The sequence below is a fragment of the Pristis pectinata genome, chromosome 11 (assembly GCF_009764475.1).
Source record: "Pristis pectinata isolate sPriPec2 chromosome 11, sPriPec2.1.pri, whole genome shotgun sequence".
Taxonomy (NCBI): domain Eukaryota; kingdom Metazoa; phylum Chordata; class Chondrichthyes; order Rhinopristiformes; family Pristidae; genus Pristis; species Pristis pectinata.
Genome location: NC_067415.1, coordinates 62,482,281 through 62,500,724, shown reverse-complemented (window position 1 = coordinate 62,500,724; position 18,444 = coordinate 62,482,281). Strand labels below are relative to the sequence as shown.

General features: G+C 41.2%; 1 protein-coding gene across 1 annotated transcript in view; it reads left to right on the top strand.

The window, feature by feature from the left end:
* LOC127575814 (claudin-10-like) overlaps positions 1-18,444 on the top strand; it is a 238,612-nt gene that overhangs the window by 39,804 nt on the left and 180,364 nt on the right. The window contains exons 2-4 of the mRNA XM_052025939.1: positions 2,148-2,309; positions 3,529-3,610; positions 12,174-12,281. Coding sequence (XP_051881899.1) covers positions 2,148-2,309; positions 3,529-3,610; positions 12,174-12,281 — 352 coding nt within the window. The remainder of the gene's footprint in view (positions 1-2,147; positions 2,310-3,528; positions 3,611-12,173; positions 12,282-18,444) is intronic.

Sequence of the window (18,444 nt, the reverse complement as noted above, 5' to 3'; positions counted from 1 at the left end):
ACCTCCTACCACATTCCAATGGTTTTCTCAAACTATAAATTGTTTAAACCTAGAAAAAAAAAGGAGTGGTACTGTTGATCCTTCGTTTAAATTTGAGGAAATTTTGCAGCCCATTTATTCAGTATTTCTATATGATGTAAGCAGACCTCTTTCAAATCCCTTTCAATAAACTTCTATTTGAATATAGAGGAGCGGAGCTAATGACATAATAATGTTTTTTCAACCGAAGAAATAACAGTCCAGCTTTTGTTTTGAAGTTTTTGGTTTGCTTTTGTTTATTATTATTCTTATTTTTTTTCTTTGTTGTTTTATTATGTTTTTTTTAATTTTGGGGTTCTCTTTTCATACAATCAAATTTCTTTTCAAATAGATAAGCAAGATAGAACATAGAACAGCAGAGCACAGGAAAAGGTCCTTTGGTCCACAATATTTGTAGCAATCATGATGTCAAGTTAAACTAATCATGACAAAATAGCAAAATCACTTCAGGAGAAGTTAAAATAAAAATGATAAGTAGTAATGATGATGATCCCTTTAAATAATACTGGAAGTGTTGCTATCCTACTGCTTTTCTTGTTCGATTGTAGATCTGACATTGCTTGCTGAAGTTGGTAAAGGTGGCACTTGATCACTTGAACACGTATTAATTTTAAGATGGTTACACATACAGTGCAAGTTTCAGGGACTAATTTCCACTGAAAATCACATTTCTCTCCAGGGCTTAGTTTATCCAATGTATTTTTACATAAGACTATGTTTCAGTATTGTTTTAATATTGCATATAGTTCTGTTTGAATAGTTTGAAAGTTTATTTTTGTTGCCCTGAGAGTTCACTTCAGTTAGTTCCAACGAAGTCAGTGGAATATATTTCGGATGTAGAATACAATGCATTTTTACTAAACAAGATTTTATCACAACTGATGAGGGATGGCTTTCTAGGGGATTTCCAACGTTTATGTTTTATTTTTATATATTTCATACTTCTAATTGAACTATCTAGATCATTGGTGGTGTAGATTTTCAAAAACAAGTATGCACTTCAAAGATAAACTCCTTTCCACGATCTTGGTTTCTTGCAGCTTCACTTCACTTGTCTGTCAAGATATAAAGACATGAATATTCATATAATCTGTATTGATTTTGTCCTGTTAGTGAAGTACGTGCATCTTGCTGTTCTTTCCCTTCATCTGCCCCTGCCCCTGATGCTCTCTTTACAGAAGAAGGAGTGTATTGTTAGACCTTGTTTTAGTGGTGGTGGTTACATTTCAAGCATGGGAAATTGGCAGCTTTGCAGGCTTACCCAAGGTTCCAGCTTCAATCAAATTCACTCATGTTCTAAAGGCCTCCCTAAAAAAACACAGAGCTGCTCTTAAGTAGAAAGGGCTTTACTCTCTCACTGTCCAGATGGTCATTGATTATGACAACAATTCTCATGTTTCCTGGAAGCTCAGTGCTGCATAGTGGCACAGCTAATAGAGCTGCTCTCTCACAGCTCAGCAACAACTCAGGATTGATCCTGACTGGTGATGTCTGTGAGTAATTGGTCCATTCTCTGTGTGACAACATGGCTTTCTCAGGGTGCTCTAGTTTCCTCCTACATCCCAAAGACATGTGGGTTGGGAGGCTAATTGTCACTATGGTGTAGCTGAGTAGTGGAATCTGGAGGGAATTGATGGGAATATAGGAAGAATAAAGTGGGATTACTGTAAATGAGTGCTTGATGGTTGGCACAGACTTGGTAGGCTGACGGGCCTGTTTCTCTGCTATTTGATTCCATGTCACCATTTCAGGAAAGCACATAAATTTATAATCCAGATCTGTATCCCATAGTAAATCAAAACTAAGGAGATCTTTCCATCTTTTTCTATTTCTCTTATAATCTGCAGGCTTTTATGGTCTAGTCAGTATCATGTAATTATTATTTCTTGATTGATTTCTTTTCTACTGTTGTGTTCAGCCAATCTGTTGTCCTTTACTGAAGGCTTTGTGACCACACAGATATTTTAATTCAAACAAAATATTTGTCATTGCACACAAAAGAAAATTGTTTCACGTTATAAATTTGTTGTAAATCCAAGTTTCTAATGTAATAACTATATTATTGAATTTTCAAATTACATTAATGTTTGATTTTCTTTTTCATCCAGCTTATATCCAGGCCTGCAGAGGTCTCACGATTGCTGCTATTTGTCTGGGATTTTTTGCTTGCATATTTTCACTGGTGGGGATGAAGTGCACAAAAGTTGGAGGCTCAGAAAGCATTAAAGGAAAAATTACCTGTTTTGCAGGAATGCTATTCATTCTTTCTGGTAAGTCATAGAGTCACACAGCACAGAAACAAGCCCTTTAATCCACAATGCCCATGTTGACTATCAGTTGCCCATTTATGAGCATGTGGTCTGTCGCCTTCTACGCCTTGCATTGCATAGAAATGAGGGAATGGGGAATGAGGTAAATTAGCATATTTTTTGCAATAGAAGAATTTCATGGTTCCTTTCATTGGCACCAAGTTTTATTTTCAAACATCTAAAAATTGATTGCAAATTCTGAAACATCTGTGTTAGGTTGAGAACATGCATTCTCTTGATGACAACGAACCCAGTAACAACATGACCACTCTGTCTTATTTTGTTCATAACTGTTTACAAATGAGGGTAAATGACCAAACCCTATAAGGTTTTGGCAGTATGTTCTCTATCTGCCAGGCATTCCAGACACCGAGATGGCTATTAATAGCGCACAATAAGCAAATAATGACAAAAATCTTTTAGTTGAAGCTAGACTGTGGGGGAATTTCTACCAATACTTAGGCTAGAGGCCTTGGTAGCTTTGTGTTCTGAATATTTTGTTGGTCATACATGAGACTGGACCTTTACGTCTTTAGCTGGGGTGGAGCAGTGTCCATGGACTTAGACTCCTGCCTGGAGAGCCCTGGGGAATAGTAATACATAATGAAATACAATTACAGTTTGTACTGTGTTTTGTAATTTTACTGTACAAATTGGTAGTTTGGTATTGTTTTAATAATTAATATTTATTTGAATATGTAAAGCACTGAATATTTTGAATGTCAGTGATAAGATGCTGTTTTAATCAAAACCCAGACCTTTGAGCTTCCAGCACAGTAAAGGACTTTAAAACCATTTCAAACATATGATGCTGTCAAATACATAAAAAAACCAATCAAAATCCCCGCATCAGCAATAATGAAACCATCATTATTCTATTTGGCCTGCTTTTTTTTGTTCAGTACCAGCCTCAACAGAAAGTTGACCCTTAATGGATTCTAGTGTTTGTGTCTTCATATATGTGACAAAAAATATCAGTATCTGATAATAGTATGTTTCATGTGAATGCCCCTCAGATGTGATTTGAATTGGCAAATCACATTTTTTTTAAAAAACGATTTGTACCCCTGAAATCTATTATGTGAATGAGCTACCTATGATGTAAATTTAACCTATTAAGGGGTTTACATTTTTGTAATTCATTATTAAGGCTGGACTAACAGAAGTTTATTCCCTACAGGTTTGTCATCTGTAATTGCTTTCTCGTGGTATGCAAATCGAATTACTGCACAATTCTTTGACCCTATGATAATAGAGCAAAAGTAAGTTTTCACGATGATACCAGTTTCATTTTCTTTAAAACTTTTATATTTTATCACAGCCAAATGGAATGAATCTGACAGAATTGTTATCGTAATCCCCTCTATCAAATGGTTATCAGCAAAATCATTCAGATTTAGCTGTTGCATTCTTTATCCAAGGTTCATTTTTTTAAATTTTTAGTTTTGTAATTTAGAATATTCTTTTCTAGAACTATAACCTAATGGAGTAACAATTTTGATGCTGTTAATGTAAACTGGTTTGCATAAGAATAAAGGAAGAGGAGTCATCAGAAATGTATTAGAGAAGTTGGAAAAAATGCAGCGGAAGCTGAGTTATCATAAAAGGAAAATAAAAAGTAATGACAGCCTGAATAAAATAACACTACGTCCATTAGTCATGGCAATTTAGCAGAAAGACCTTTTTCCCAACTCTCCCTGTCTGCTGCTATGAAGTTATTCACAGTAAATTAGTGTGTTGCGTGGTAGAATACTTGTGATCTTTTCTCTGCATTCAAGGTTCAATTAGATAATTGCAAAAATAGGCCTGGGTTTTGTGATGTGCAAGTAACATATGTTCATTTATTACTTTGCAGGCAGCACACTTAGTTTGTGGTGCCCACTGTGTTACATAATTTCTGCATGCAGCTAAATTAGCCGTAGCCTTCAGGATGGTCCCTGGTATTGCAGCTGGCTGTGCTACATAACGGATGTCTGGATCTTTTCAAGGGGCTGAGTTGAGGCTGAAAAATGTTTCTGGTTCTTTGTGATCTGAATATATGCTCAAATATATTAAAAAATGGCTAAAAGTGAAGAGAATATGCATCAAGGCTTTCCGATAATGCACTGAAAGCCTTTGGACTGAAAGTGGTGAACAGGAGAAATATCCTTTATCCACTATGAGCTTATGTCATTTCCAAGAAGCAGTGGCAGAAATACAGCTTCAAGGACATGTAGAATAATATTTAATGATCAAACACATGTTGTGAAATGCCTCCAGTCTTCAGATGGCACATACTATCAACCGCACTTGACATTAGTGCATCTGTGGTTGATAGTGAGACTCAACGACAGATGATGAAGATCTCTGCATACCTAATAATTCTCCTTTGCTGCTCATCTTCATCCTAAACTCTTATGATTCTGCACATATCATAAATATATGCTTCTACCTCTTTACTTCCCGTCACCCAAATGTTTTCCTTGTCCATATTCAATACTCAAAAAACAGGAAACTTGCCAGCATAAGAGGACAGTAACGATGTAGAAACACCATCACTCCACCTAACACTTGTTTCCACCAGGTCAGGCATTGACACTTGGTGTACTTTAGAGGCTGGGATTAAAGAGGAATCTGTATATGAAAATTACAGGAATGCAAGGATACAAATCAAGTATACAACTGGGCAGCACATCAGGTAACTCTCTGCATCACAACTCCACTGAACTGGGTTCAATCCTGACTTCCAGTGTGGAGTTTACATGTGTGGCGTTTACATGTTCTCCCTGTGACTGCATGGGTTCCCCCAAGTGCCGTGGTTTCCTCCCACAGCTTAAAGATATGTAAGATCTTTATTTTTATGTAATTGGTGCCTATAAATTGCCCTTTGCCTGTTGGTGAGTGATGGAATCTAAAGGGAATTACTGGGAATGAGAGGAAAATATAAGGAGTTAAGGTAGAATTAGCATAAAATGGGTGCTTGATGGTTGATGCAGACTCAGTAGGCAGAGGGCCCATTTCCATGCTTTAATGACTCTGTGACTCCAAATCCTGAGGAGAAGTGCCACAAGGAAAGGATTGTATATTGGACAACTCACTGAAGGATTAATTAAAAAAACTAGTTCTACTGCAGAAGAGTCAGATAAGGATTTCAATGGTCCAATCTAGAAAAGGGAGCTACTGTCAAAAACTTGGTGTGTCAGAAAAGTTATCAGAATTTCAATGCCTACTATCAAGAACCATGGAGAAGTCAAGGTCAAAAGTCAAAGTCAAGTTTATTGTCACAGGTGCAATGAAAAACTTACTTGCAGCAGCATCACGGGCACATTGTGTCATATAAGCAATATTCACAAGAAAAACATAAATTATACACAATTTTTACAAGAAAAAACACAATTAGAACAAAAATACAGTCCAATGTGTGTCCCAAGAAGTTATGCAGAGTTTGGAGCTCATCCTTTCTAACATGGAGTCACTGATCATCAACATGAACAGAAATATGGAACCTATCAGGATGTAACAAATAATAACAGGACATTGATGAGACCATATCTGGAATATTGTGGTTGCCATACTACAGGAAAGCTGTGAGTACATTAGAGAGGCTGCAGAAAAGATTCATAAGGATGTTGCCATGACTGGAGGGCTTGAGTCATCAGGAGAGACTGGATAGGCTGGGACTGTTTTCCCTGGAACAAAGGAGGCTGAGGGGTGACCTTCAAGAGGTTTATAAAGTCATGAGGGTATAGATAAAATGGATGATTACTGTCTTTTCCCTAGGTTAGTGCCCAGGGCAGGCATGGTAGTGTAATGGTTAATGTAACACTATTACAGCGCCAGTGACCCGGGTTCAATTCTGACCACTGTCTGTAAGGAGTTTGTACGTTCTCCATGTGTCTGCGTGGGTTTCCTTTGGGTGCTCCGGTTTCCTCCCACATTCCAAAAGACGTATGGGTTAGAGAGTTATGAGCATGCTATGTTGGCGAAGGAAGCGTGGCGACATTTGCGGGCTGCCCCCCAGAACACTCTATGCAAAAAAAGATACATTTCACTGTGGATCTCGATGTACATGTGACTGATGAAGATATCTTCTCTAGAGGAGTCGAAAACTAGAGGACAAAAGTTTAAGGTAAGAGTAGGAGTAAGTTTTCACATAGAGGATAGTGGGAATATGGAACGAGCTGCCAGAGAAAATGGTAGAGGCGGATACAATTACAACATAGAGATGTTGTTTGGACAGGTTAATGGATAGAGGGATATGGACCAAACACAGGCAAACGGGACTTGCTCAGGAAGGTACATTGGTTGGCATGGACAGGTTGGGCTGAAAGGACTGTTTCCATGCTGTAAAATTCTATGATCCTCTGATCAATGTCACAACTTTGATGGAACACAAATGGCTTCCATCTGCAGTCTGATTCGTGCATTAGAATCTCAGACTGGTGCTCGTAAAGGGGACCTTCATTTAATTTAACATCATGAAATAAGACAAGTACAATGGTTAGGGTGCAAATGTTCAAAATGGCATGATGGCTTCAAGTCATCAATGCATAATGATTTGCATCATTATCTCTCTGTTCTTTTGGAAAACTTCAGGTGCATCTGGAGACTGATGATGTCTTTATTGGTTCCATTGAATTTTAAAAAAAGGACATCACATGGCTTATTCAACCTCCCAAAAAGCGAAAGGTCTGTTACAGGATAATATCATTAGGTTATTTTGAGGATGGTTCAATTGTAATATGAAAGTTTTCTGTAAATTGCAAATAACTTGTAAATTGGTAATTTCCATCAAAAGCCAAAAGAAGTCATCAAAACAATTACCTTTCCCTTTTTTTTGAAAAAGCCTGTTAGCAGAAAATATGGAAATGGACAATGGCAGTTATAAAATATTAGTTAGAAATATGGAGTGATTGAGGTAATGATTACAGTCTCTTCCTACTTCTTTCATGTTTTCTCATTATCCCTTATGTTTGTGGTTAGTCATCATTGTTATCCTGATTACTGAAACAGATAAAAATCTCAGATGTCAACTTGCAGCTACATATCATGTTTCACATGACTAAGGTGAAATTGATATAAATATGAAATAAATCAGTGGACAGAATAGAATTTTTACAGAAGGAATAATTCTGTACTGCTTGTAACATAACAAAATAATGGCGTGGAACTTTTCTATTGCTCTCGACACAATTCACCTTTGAACTTGCTTTTCTTTTGTTGCAGTTCCAGTATAGCAATTAGATTGCAGGCAGTGCAAGTTCACCTTGTGAATCTTGAGAGAAAGAAAGAAAGACTTGCCCTGAATTCTGTACTGTTGAGAACTGTTTCATCAAGCTTCAAGTCAACTTTGAATACAATGTTTATCTCTGGTTTACCCAAACCTTCCACTTGACATATTGATTTAAAACCATTTTGTCATAATAGTGAACAAACATTAAGAACAAACCATATCAATATTCAAAAGTAAAAGTCTGCTTGGTATCCTATTACTGGGAACAATACAATGACAAGCTTGTTTCAGTTTGTCTCATCCCTAATATTCTGAATGGGCCTATAAGTTGTTAAAGAATATATTTCATGGAATCATGGAGTCATGGAGTCATACGACATGAAAACCAGCTATTTGGCCCACTGTGTCCACACTGATCAGTGAGCATTCATCCATATTAATCCCATCTTCCAGCATTTGGCCCCTAGCCTTCACTGCCTTGGTGAATGAAATGCTCATCTAGATACCCTGTATACTGTTAGCAACTCTGCTTCCACCACTTTCCCAGGCAGTGCATTCCACTCTTTGGTGAAAAAGATCTCCTCTAAATCTTTTACTCCTTACCCTAACATCAATGGTGGAAAAGTTACTGGAGGGGATTCTGAGAGACAGGATCTATCTGCATTTGGAAAGGCAAGTACTGATTAGGAATAGTCAGCATGGTTTTGTGCGTAGAAAATCGTGTCTCATGAATTTGATAGAGTTTTTTTTGTGAAGAGGTGACCAAGACGATTAGGGCAGGGCAGTAGAGGTTGTCTACATGGACTTTAGTAAGGCCTTTGACAAGGTCCTACATGATAGGCTGGTCCAGAAGGTTAGATCACGTGGGATCCATGGTGAGCTAGACAATTGGATACAAAGTTGACTTGGTGGAAGGAGTCAGAGGGTGGTCGTGGAGGGTTGTTTCTCAAACTGGAGGCCTGTGACCAGTGGTGTGCTACAGGAATCAATGCCGAGTCCCTTGTTGTTTGTCATCTATATTAACAATTTGGATGAGATGTGGATGGCATGGTTAAGAAGTTTACAGTTGATGCCAAAATTTGTGCGAGAGTGGACAATAACCTATCTAAGATTACAACAGGATCTAGATCAACTGGAAAGGTGGCTCATGTAATTTAACTGAGGCAAATGTGAAGTTAAACCAGGGCAGGACTTACAAAGTAAGTGGCAGGGCCCTAGAGAGTGTTGTAGAACAGAGGGTCCTAAGGCTACAAGTACATAGTTTCCTGAAAGTGAAGACAAAAGTAGACAGGGTGAAGAAGAAGACAAATTGCACGCTTGCCTTCATCAGAAGGGGCACTGAGTACAAGAGTTGTGTCATCATATTATGGCTGCACAAGACGTTGGTGAGACCACACTTGGATGATTGTATACAGTTCTGGTCGCCTAGCTATAGGAAGGATGCGATTAATTTGGAAAGGGTGCTGGAAAGATTCAGAAGCAAGTTGCTGGATCTGGAGGGCTTGAATTATAAGGAGCGATGGGAAAGGCTGGGGCTGTTTTCCATAGAGCATAGGAGGCTGAGGGGTAACCTCATGAGGGGCATAGAAAAGGTGAATGGTCACAGTCCTTTTCCCTGGGTAGGGGACTCTAACTTGGCATAGGTTTAAGGTGACAGGGGAAAGGTTTAAAGGGGACCTGAGGGGCAAGTTTTTCCACACAGAGGGTGATGAGTATATAGAACAAGCTGCCAGAGGAAGTGGTAAAGACAGTTACAATTGCAATGTTTAAAAGATGTTTAGACAGGTATGAAGATTGCATTAGTTTTGAGGGATATGGGCCAAATTCAGGTGCATGAAACTAGCTCAGTTAGATGGTGTCAGCATGGATGAGGGGAAATGATTCCAGTGGTCCACCCTATATATACCCCAGTTTTACGTACATAAATCATATCCTCCCTTAACTTTCTCCACTACAAGGAAAACAGAATAATCTCTCCAGTCTTTCTCCTCATAACTAAAATACTCCATGCCAGGTAACATACTGGTGAATTTCCTCTGCGCCCTGTCCAGCACTAGCACATCCTTCCTATAGCATGGTGACCAGAACTGCACAGAGTACTCCACCAGAGGTCTGATCATTTTTTTAATAAAGTTGGAACATAACCTCCCTGCTTTTGTATTCAGTGTCCCGACTAATGAAAGCCAGTATCCCACATGCCTTCTTAACCATGTTATGTACCTGCACTGCAATCTTCAAGAACCTTTGGACAAGCACATGAAGGTCCCTTTGTTTTTCAATATTCCATGGGACCCTACTATTCACAGTGTATGTCCTAGCCTCATTGTTAATTTCAAAATGCATCATCTCACATTTTTCTGGATTAAACTGCATCTCCATTTCTCAGCCCATCTCACCAACACATCAATATCACTCTGTAGCCTAAGACCACCCTCCCCACTATCAATAACTCCATCATTTCATCTGCGAACTTACTGATGCCTCCTACATTCACATCCAAGTCATTCAAGTATATTATAAACAGCAAGGGTCCTGGCACTGATCTGTGTGAAACATCACTAGTAACTGGCATTCAATCCAAAAAATCCTTCTATCATCACCCTTTATCTCTATTGCTGAGCCAATTTTAGATCCAGTCTACAATTCCCTTGGAACCCATGGGCCCTGACCTTTTGGATCAGTCTCCCATGTGGGGTCTTGTCAAGCAGCTTACTGAAGTACATGTAAACCACATCTACTGCACTGCCCTCATCAATACACTTTCTTACCTCCTCATAAAATTCAGTCAGATTGATCAGACAAGATCTGCCCTTGACAAAGCCATGCTGGCTATCTCTGATTAGTCTCTGCCTTTCCGAGTGATCATTAATCTTGTCCCTTAGAACGTTTTCCAATAGCTTCTCTACCGCTGATGCCAGGCTCAGTCAGGGTTTTCCCTGCTGCCCTTCTTGACCACATTTGCCATCCTCCAGTGATTTGGTACCTCATTTGTGGCCAGCAAAGATGTAAAAATCTCAGTCAGGGCTCCATCATTCTTTTCCCTTGCTCCTCCTCACAGCCGGGGTTAAATCTTAACTGGCTCAGGGGATTTATCCACTTTAAGTCAGCTATGGCATGAAGTACCTCTGGTTTGTTATGGAGATTTGCACTTGAATTTCACTGTCCCCTTCATTAAGTTCTCCAGCTACAAAGTTTCCTTTGCGAATACCAGTGAAAAGTATTTATTTAGGACCTCACCTATACTTTCTGGTTCCATGTACAGATTGCCCCCTCTGGTTATTCTTTTGTCCTTAATATACTAATAAAACCCATTCAGATTTACCCTAATTCTATCTGTCTGTGGAACTTTGTGACCTCTCCTTGCCTTCTGAATTTCACTTTGAAGTGTCTCCCTGCACTTTTTATACTCTTGATGGGCCTTCCCTGTCTTTAATTCTCTGCTAATGTGCTTCTTTTTTCTCTAACTAACTCTTGATATCCCTCAACATCTAGAGTTCTGTGTACTCGTTACCTTTGGCTTTTTTCTTACTACTTCCCACTGTACAGATGTCGATATACCTGCAAGTAGTTACTCCCAGTCTACTTTTGCCAGATCCTGTCTTATATTAATGAAATTGATCTTCCCCTAATTTAAGATCCTTATTCCTGGTCTATCCTTATCTTTTACCATAACCACTTTGAAATGTATGGAGTTATGTTTGGTATCTTCAAAATGCTTCGCAACTGACACTCTCTCCAATTGATCAGCTACATTTCCCAAGATAAGTACCAGTAATACTCCTTCCTTGTTGCTCTATCTGCACACTGTGTCAAAAAGCTCCCCTCGACACCCCTCAAAAAATTCTTCCCTATTTGGGTCTTTTGTGCTAAGGCAATCCCAGTTAGTATTTGGGAAATTGAAATCCCCTCATACGAGAATCCTATTTTTAAAATCACATCTCATTTCATCTCATCTCAATCACAAATCACATTTGCCTACATATTTGTTCCTCTGTCTCCTGTTGACTGTTGAGAAGTCTGTAATACACCCCCAGCAGAATGACAACACCCTTTTTGTTCCCAATCTCTACCCATATGGCTTCATTTGAAAAGCCTTCTGGGATATCCTCCCTCAGTACTGAAGTAATGCATAGTTTGACTAACAGTGGAATGTCACCACCTCTGTCTCACCTGAAAAAACTGTACCGCAGGATACTGAGTTGCCAGTCCTGCCCGTTTTTCAGTCATGTCTCAGTGATGTCGACAACATCATAGTCTCACATCTTAATTAAAGCTCTGAGTTCATCTACCTTACTAATTAGATTCCTTGCATTAAAATAGATGCAATTTAGCTTGGTTTCCCCACACGTGCATTTACCCTCGTGCTCTGCCCACTGAACTTACTAACTTTTTCTTCTCCAGGTGACCATAACTCCCCATCTGAACATCTATCCTGAGCCGTTTTTCCCTGCCAACACAGTTTCAGGGAATTATATTCAAATATTATCTGGCAAAATGCCAAAATGGTATTTAAGATTAACCCTATTTTCTGCTATAAGAACATTGCTGATTTAAATGCAAAGCCTACCTGTTAGGGAAAAAAAAATTAATAAATATTTACTTTGCTTCTGCAGATATGAATTAGGAGCTGCTTTGTTTATTGGCTGGGCCGGCTCTTCACTTTCTTTATTGGGAGGTACCATGTTTTGTTTCTCCTTATCTGATGGCAAAGATTCTCCAAGGTAAGAGAAAATAGGCAAATAGCATATTTTGTGGTCTGATAAAGCACATTTAGATCCTATTATGAAATTTCTAGGCATTCATTAGAACTTGTCTACTGAGTCAGTGTGGGTGAAAGTCAGAAATAGGAAGGGAGTAATCACTCTATTGGGAGTATTCTACAGACCCTCCAATAGCAGCAGAGACACTGAGGAGCAGATCGGGAGTCAGATTTTGGAGAAGTGCAAAAATAACAGGGTTGTTGTCGTGGGTGATTTCAACTTCCCTAATATTGATTGGCGCTTCCTTAGTGTAAAGAGGACAGATGGGGCAGAGTTTGTTAGGTGTGTCCAAGAAGGATTCCTGACACAGTATGTGGACAGACCAGCTAGAGGAGAGGCCATACTGGACCTGGTACTAAGCAATGAGTCTGATCAGGTTTCAGATCTTTCGGTGGGAGAGCATTTTGGAGACAGTGACCATATCTCCTTGACCTGTACCATAGCCTTGGAGAGGGATAGGAGCAGACAATATGTGAAAGTATTTAATTGGGGGAGGTGGAATTATGATGCTATGATGCAGGAACTTGGGAGTGTAAATTGGGAACAGATGTTGGGAAGTGTAAATTGGAAGTGTAAATTGGGAACAGGGAAGTGCACAGTGGAAATGTGGAGGTTGTTTAGGGAACACTTGCATGGGGTTCTGGATAGGTTTGTCCCATTAAGGCAGGGTAAGGATGGTCAAGTGAAGGAACCATGGTTGACAAGAGACATAGAATATCTTGTCAAGAGGAAGAAAGAAGCTTACCCAAGGTTTAGAAAGCATGGATCAGACAGGGCTTTGGAGAGTTACAAGGTAGCTAGGAGCGAGCTTAAGAATGGACTTAGGAGAGCTAGAAGGAGGCAAGAGAAGGCCTTGGTGAGTAGGATTAAGGAAAACCCCAAGGACTTCCACACGTATGTAAAGAACAGGAGGATGACTAGAGTGAGGGTAGAACCGATCAGGAATAAAAGAGGAAATGTGCCTGGAGTCGGAAGAGGTAGGGGAGGTCCTTAATGAATACTTTATTTAAGTATTCAGAGACCTTGATGTTTGTGCATGCAACAGGCTGATATGCTAGGGCACGTCAACGTGAGGAAAGAGGATGTGCTGGAACTTTTGAAAAACGTAAGGGTATATCCAAGGTTATTACGGGAAGCGAGGGAAGAGATTGATGCGCATTTGGCCACAGGAGTAGTGCCAGATGATTGGAGGGTGCCAAATGTTGTTCCTTTGTTCATGAAAGGGAGTAGGGATAACCCTGGGAATTACAGACCAGTGAGTCTTACTTCAGTGGTGGGCAAAATACCGGAGAAGATTCTTAGAGACAGGATTTATGAGCATTTGGAGAAGCATAGGCTGATTAGGGACAGTCAACATGGCTTTGTGAGGGGCAGGTCGTGCCTTATGAGCCTGACTTAATTCTTTGAGGACGTGACAAAGCACATTGAAGGTAGAGCAGTGGATGTGGTCTACATAGATTTTAATAAGGCGTTTGATAAGGTTCCTCATGGAAGGCTCATTCAGAAAGTCAGCAGGCATGTGATCCAGGGAAACTTGTCTATGTGGATTCAGAATTGGCTCGCCCATAGAAGACAGAGGGTGGTGGTATATGGAGCATATTCTGCCTGGAGGTTGGTGACCAGTGGTGTTCTGCAGGGATCTGTTCTGGGACCCCTGCTCTTTGTGATTTTTATAAATGACTTGGATGAGGGTGTGGAAGGGTGGGTTAGTAAGTTTGCTGATGACATGAAGGTTGGTGCTGTTGTGGATAGTGTAAAAGGTTGCTGTAGATTACAACAGGACATTGATAGGATGCAGAGCTGGGCTGACAAATGGAAGATGGAATTCAACTCAGAAAAGTGTGAAGAGATACGCTTAGGAAGATTGAATTTGAAGGCAGAATACAAGGTTAATGGCAGGACTCTTAACAGTGTAGAGGAACATCTATAGATCCCTCAAGGTTGCCACATAGGTTGATAGGGTTGTTAAGAAGGCGTATGGTGTGTTGGCCTTCATTAGTCGGGGTATTGAGTTTAAGAGCTGCCAGGTCATGTTACAGCTCTATAGAGCTCTGGTTAGACCACACTTGTTGTATTGTGTTGAGTTCTGGTCGCCTCATTATAGGAAGTATGTTGGAGCTTTAGAGAGGGTGCAGAGGAGATTTACCAGGATGCTGCCTGGATTGGAGAGCATGTCTTATGAGGATCGGTTGAGTGAATGAGGGCTTTTCTCTTTGGAGAGGAGGAGGATGAGAGGTGACGATAGAGGTGTACAAGATGATAAGAGGCATAGATCGAGTGGACAGTCAGAGACTTTTTCCCAGGGCAAGAATGGCTAACACAAGGGGGCATAATTTTAAGGTGTTTGGAGGAAGGTATAGGGGGAATGTCCAAGGTAGTTTTTTTTATATATACAGACAGTCGTGAGTGCGTGGAACGCACGGCTGGCAGAGGTTGTGGGGGCAGATACATTAGGGACGTTTAAGAATCTCTTAGATAAGCACATGAATGATAGAAAAATGGGGGGATATGTGGGAGGGAAGGGAGATCTTCGAGCAGAATAAAATGTCGGCACAACATTGTGGGTCGAAGGGCCTGTCCTGTTCTGTAATGTTCTGTGTTCTATTTTACCTGCCTTAACCACTTTCTCTGGCAGCTAATTCCATACATCTCACCATGCTCTGCCTGAAAAAGGTGCCCCTCAGGTCCTTTTTAAATCTTTAACTCTCTCACCCTAAATCTATGCCCCCTAGTTTTGGACTCCCATACCCTGGGGAAGAAACTTACCATTGACCTTATCTATACCTCTCAATTTTTAAACACCTCTAAGGTTGCCCCTCATTCTCCTATGTTCAAAGGAATAAAGACCTAGCCTGGCCTATCTCTCCCTGTAATTTAGGCCCTCTAGTCCTGGAACATCCTTGTAAATCTTTTCTGCACTCTTTCCAGTTTAACCATGTCTTTCCTATAACAGGGTGACCAAAACTGTACAAAGTACTCCAAGTGCAGCCTCCCAAACTACTTACACAACTGCAACATAATGTCCCAACTCCTGTACTCAGTACCCTGACTGATGAAGGCCAGTGGGCTAAATGCCTTTTCACCACCATCTACCTGTGATGCCGCTTTCAATGAACTATGCACTTGTTCTCCGAGATCCCTCTATTCCATTACACTCCTTAGTATCTTACCTTTCATAATACAACCCCTCCTCTGGTTTGACATTCAAAAATGCATCACCTCACACTTATCTGTATTGAAATCAATTTGCCACTCCTCGACCCACTTCCCTAATTGATCAAGATCCCTGTGTTATCTACAGTAACCTTCTTCACTATCCTAATTTCATGTCATTGACAAACTTGCTGATTGAGCCTTGTGCATTCACATCAAAATTATTTATGTAAATAATGAATAACAAGGGTCCCAACACTGACCCCTGCAGCACACCACAAGTCACCAGCCTGCATTCTGAGAAACAACCTTCAACCACCACCCTCTGCTTCCTACCTCCTTTTGAATCCACCTAACTTGCTCTCCCTATATTCCATTGGACCTAACCTGCCAGACCAGCCTGCCATGCAGGAGCTTGTCAAAGGTCTTGCTAAAATCCAAATAGACAACATCCACTGCCCTACCCTCATCTACCCTTTTGGTTACCTCTTCAACGAACTCTAAAAGATTCATCAAATAGACTTTCCATGCACAAAGCTGCGCTGATTCCTCTGAATCAGACTCTGTCTATCCAAATGCTGGTGGATCCTGTCCCTCAGAATTCCCTCCAGTAACTTTCCCCACCAGTGATGTCAGGCTGACTGGCGTGTAGTTCCCAGGTTTGTCCTTGCTAACCTTTTAAAACAATTGAACAACATCAGCCACCTTCCAGTCTTCGGAACTTCATCAGTAGCTAACAATGAAACAAATATCTCTGCAAGGGCCTCCGCAATTTCTTCTCTAGTCTCCCACAAAGTCTGAGGATGTACTTGGTCAGACCCTGGGCAGCAAATACCTCCTCCTTGGTAACATGAATGTTCTCCAAAACATCTCTACTTGTTTTTCTTATTTCTTGAGCAACCATGATTTTCTCCTCAGTAAGCACCAAGGAGAAATGTTCGTTAAAAATCCCACCCATGTCCTGTGATTCGAGACATAGGCGGCCCAGCTGATCTCAAAGGGGACCTACTCTCTCCCTAGCCACTCTTTTTGCAGCTATAGAACCTCTTGGGGTTTTCCTTAACCTTACCTGCCAGATCTATCTCATATCCTCTCTTTGCCCTCCTCATTTCCATCTTAAGTGTACCCTTAATCTTTTTATCGTCAAGGGATTCACTCATCCCTGAAGAGGAAACGCATGGTGGGGGGAGGGTGTGGATTGTGTGGAAGGGGTGTGGGGATCACCTAAAGTGGGAGAATTCAATGTTCACGCCATTCGGCTGCAAGGTTCCAAAATAGAAAATGAGGTGCTGTTCCTCCAGTTTGCGCTTGGAATTCTCCTGGTAGTGGAGGAGGCCGAGGACTGACATATCAGTGATAGTGTGGGAGGGGGAGTTGAAGTGACTGGCAACGGGGAGATGCAGATTGCGGTTACGGACAGAGCGCAGGTGTTCTGCGAAATGGTCACCTAGTCTGTGTTTGGTCTCGCCAATGTAGAGGAGACCACACTTGGAGCACTGAATGCAGTAGATGATATTGAGGGAGGTGCGGGTGAATCTCTGTCTCACCTGAAAGGACTGTTTGGGTTCCTGGATGGAGATGGTTGAGGTGGTGTAGGGGCAGGTGTTGCACCTGTGGCGGGAGCAGTGGAAAGTTCACAGGGTGGGAGCTGGATGGGTGGAGGGGGTGGAGGAGTGACCAGGGGAGTCGCGGAGAGGCGGTCCCTGCGAAAGGCAGAAAGGGGTGGGGAGGGGAAGATATTCTTGCTGGTGGGGTCCCGTTGGATATGGCGGAAGTGGCCTAAAATGATGTGTTAGATATGTGGGCTGGTGGGATGATGAAATGTGAGGATAAGGGGAACCCTATCCCTGTTGGGACTCAGAGGGGTGGGGGTGAGATCGGAGGTGTGGGAAATGGCAGAGATATAGGAGCGAACTCTCTCAACCACAGTCAGGGGAAACCCCATTAGAAAAGAGGTTGGACATCTCCGATGTTCTGGAGTGAAAAACCTCATCGTGGGAGCAGATATGGCGGATACATAGAAATTGAGAAAAAGGGATAGCATCCTTTCAAGAGACAGGGTGGGAGGAGCTGTAATCAAGGTAGCTGTGGGCATCAGTGGGTTTGTAGAAGGTGTTGGTGGATAAGGAATCTCCTGAGATGATGGAAAGATCGAGGAAGGAGAGAGAGGTATCAGAGATAGTCCCAGTGAATTAGAGAACTGGGTGAAAATTAGTGGCGAAATTTATGAAACTGTCGAGTTCTGCATGGGTACAAGATGCAGTTGTCGATATAGCAGAGAAAGAGTTGAGGAATGGGGCCGGAGTAGGCTTGGAACAGAGACTGTTCAATGTAGCCAGTGAAGAGGCAGGGATAGCTGAGGCCCATGCAAGTGCCAATAACTAGACCCTTGGTCGATAGAAAGTGAGAGGAATCAAAAGTAAAGTTGTTAAGGGTGAGGACAAGTTCAGTCAGGTAGAGGAGAGTGTTAATGGAAGGGGACTGGTTCTGTCTCTGGTCAAGACAGAAGTGGAGGGCAGTGAGGCCATTATGATGGGGAATGGAGGTATATAGGGACTGGATGTCCATGGTGAAGATGGGGTTGTGTGTGTCGGAGAACTTGAGGCTATGGAAGAGTTGGAGAGTGTATAATGTGTCACGGATGTAGGTGGGAAGGGATTGGACCAGGGGGGGGGACATGATAGTGTCCAGGTAGGAGGATACGAGCTCCATGGTACAAGAGCATGCAGAGATGATAGGTCTGCCAGGACAGTCCTTCTTGTGGATTTTGGGGAGGAGATGACAATAGGTCTGCTGGGAGAGTCTTTTTTTTACACAATATGTATGCTGGGACAGTCCTTTTTACAATTGGTCTGCTGGGACAGTTTTTAGAAACCTTATATTTAATCTTGAATTAAAAACCTTACCTGTTCCTCACCTGTGCCTCCTCACTGAATCCTCTCTAGTCAAAGCCTCAACTCCCCCACTCTTA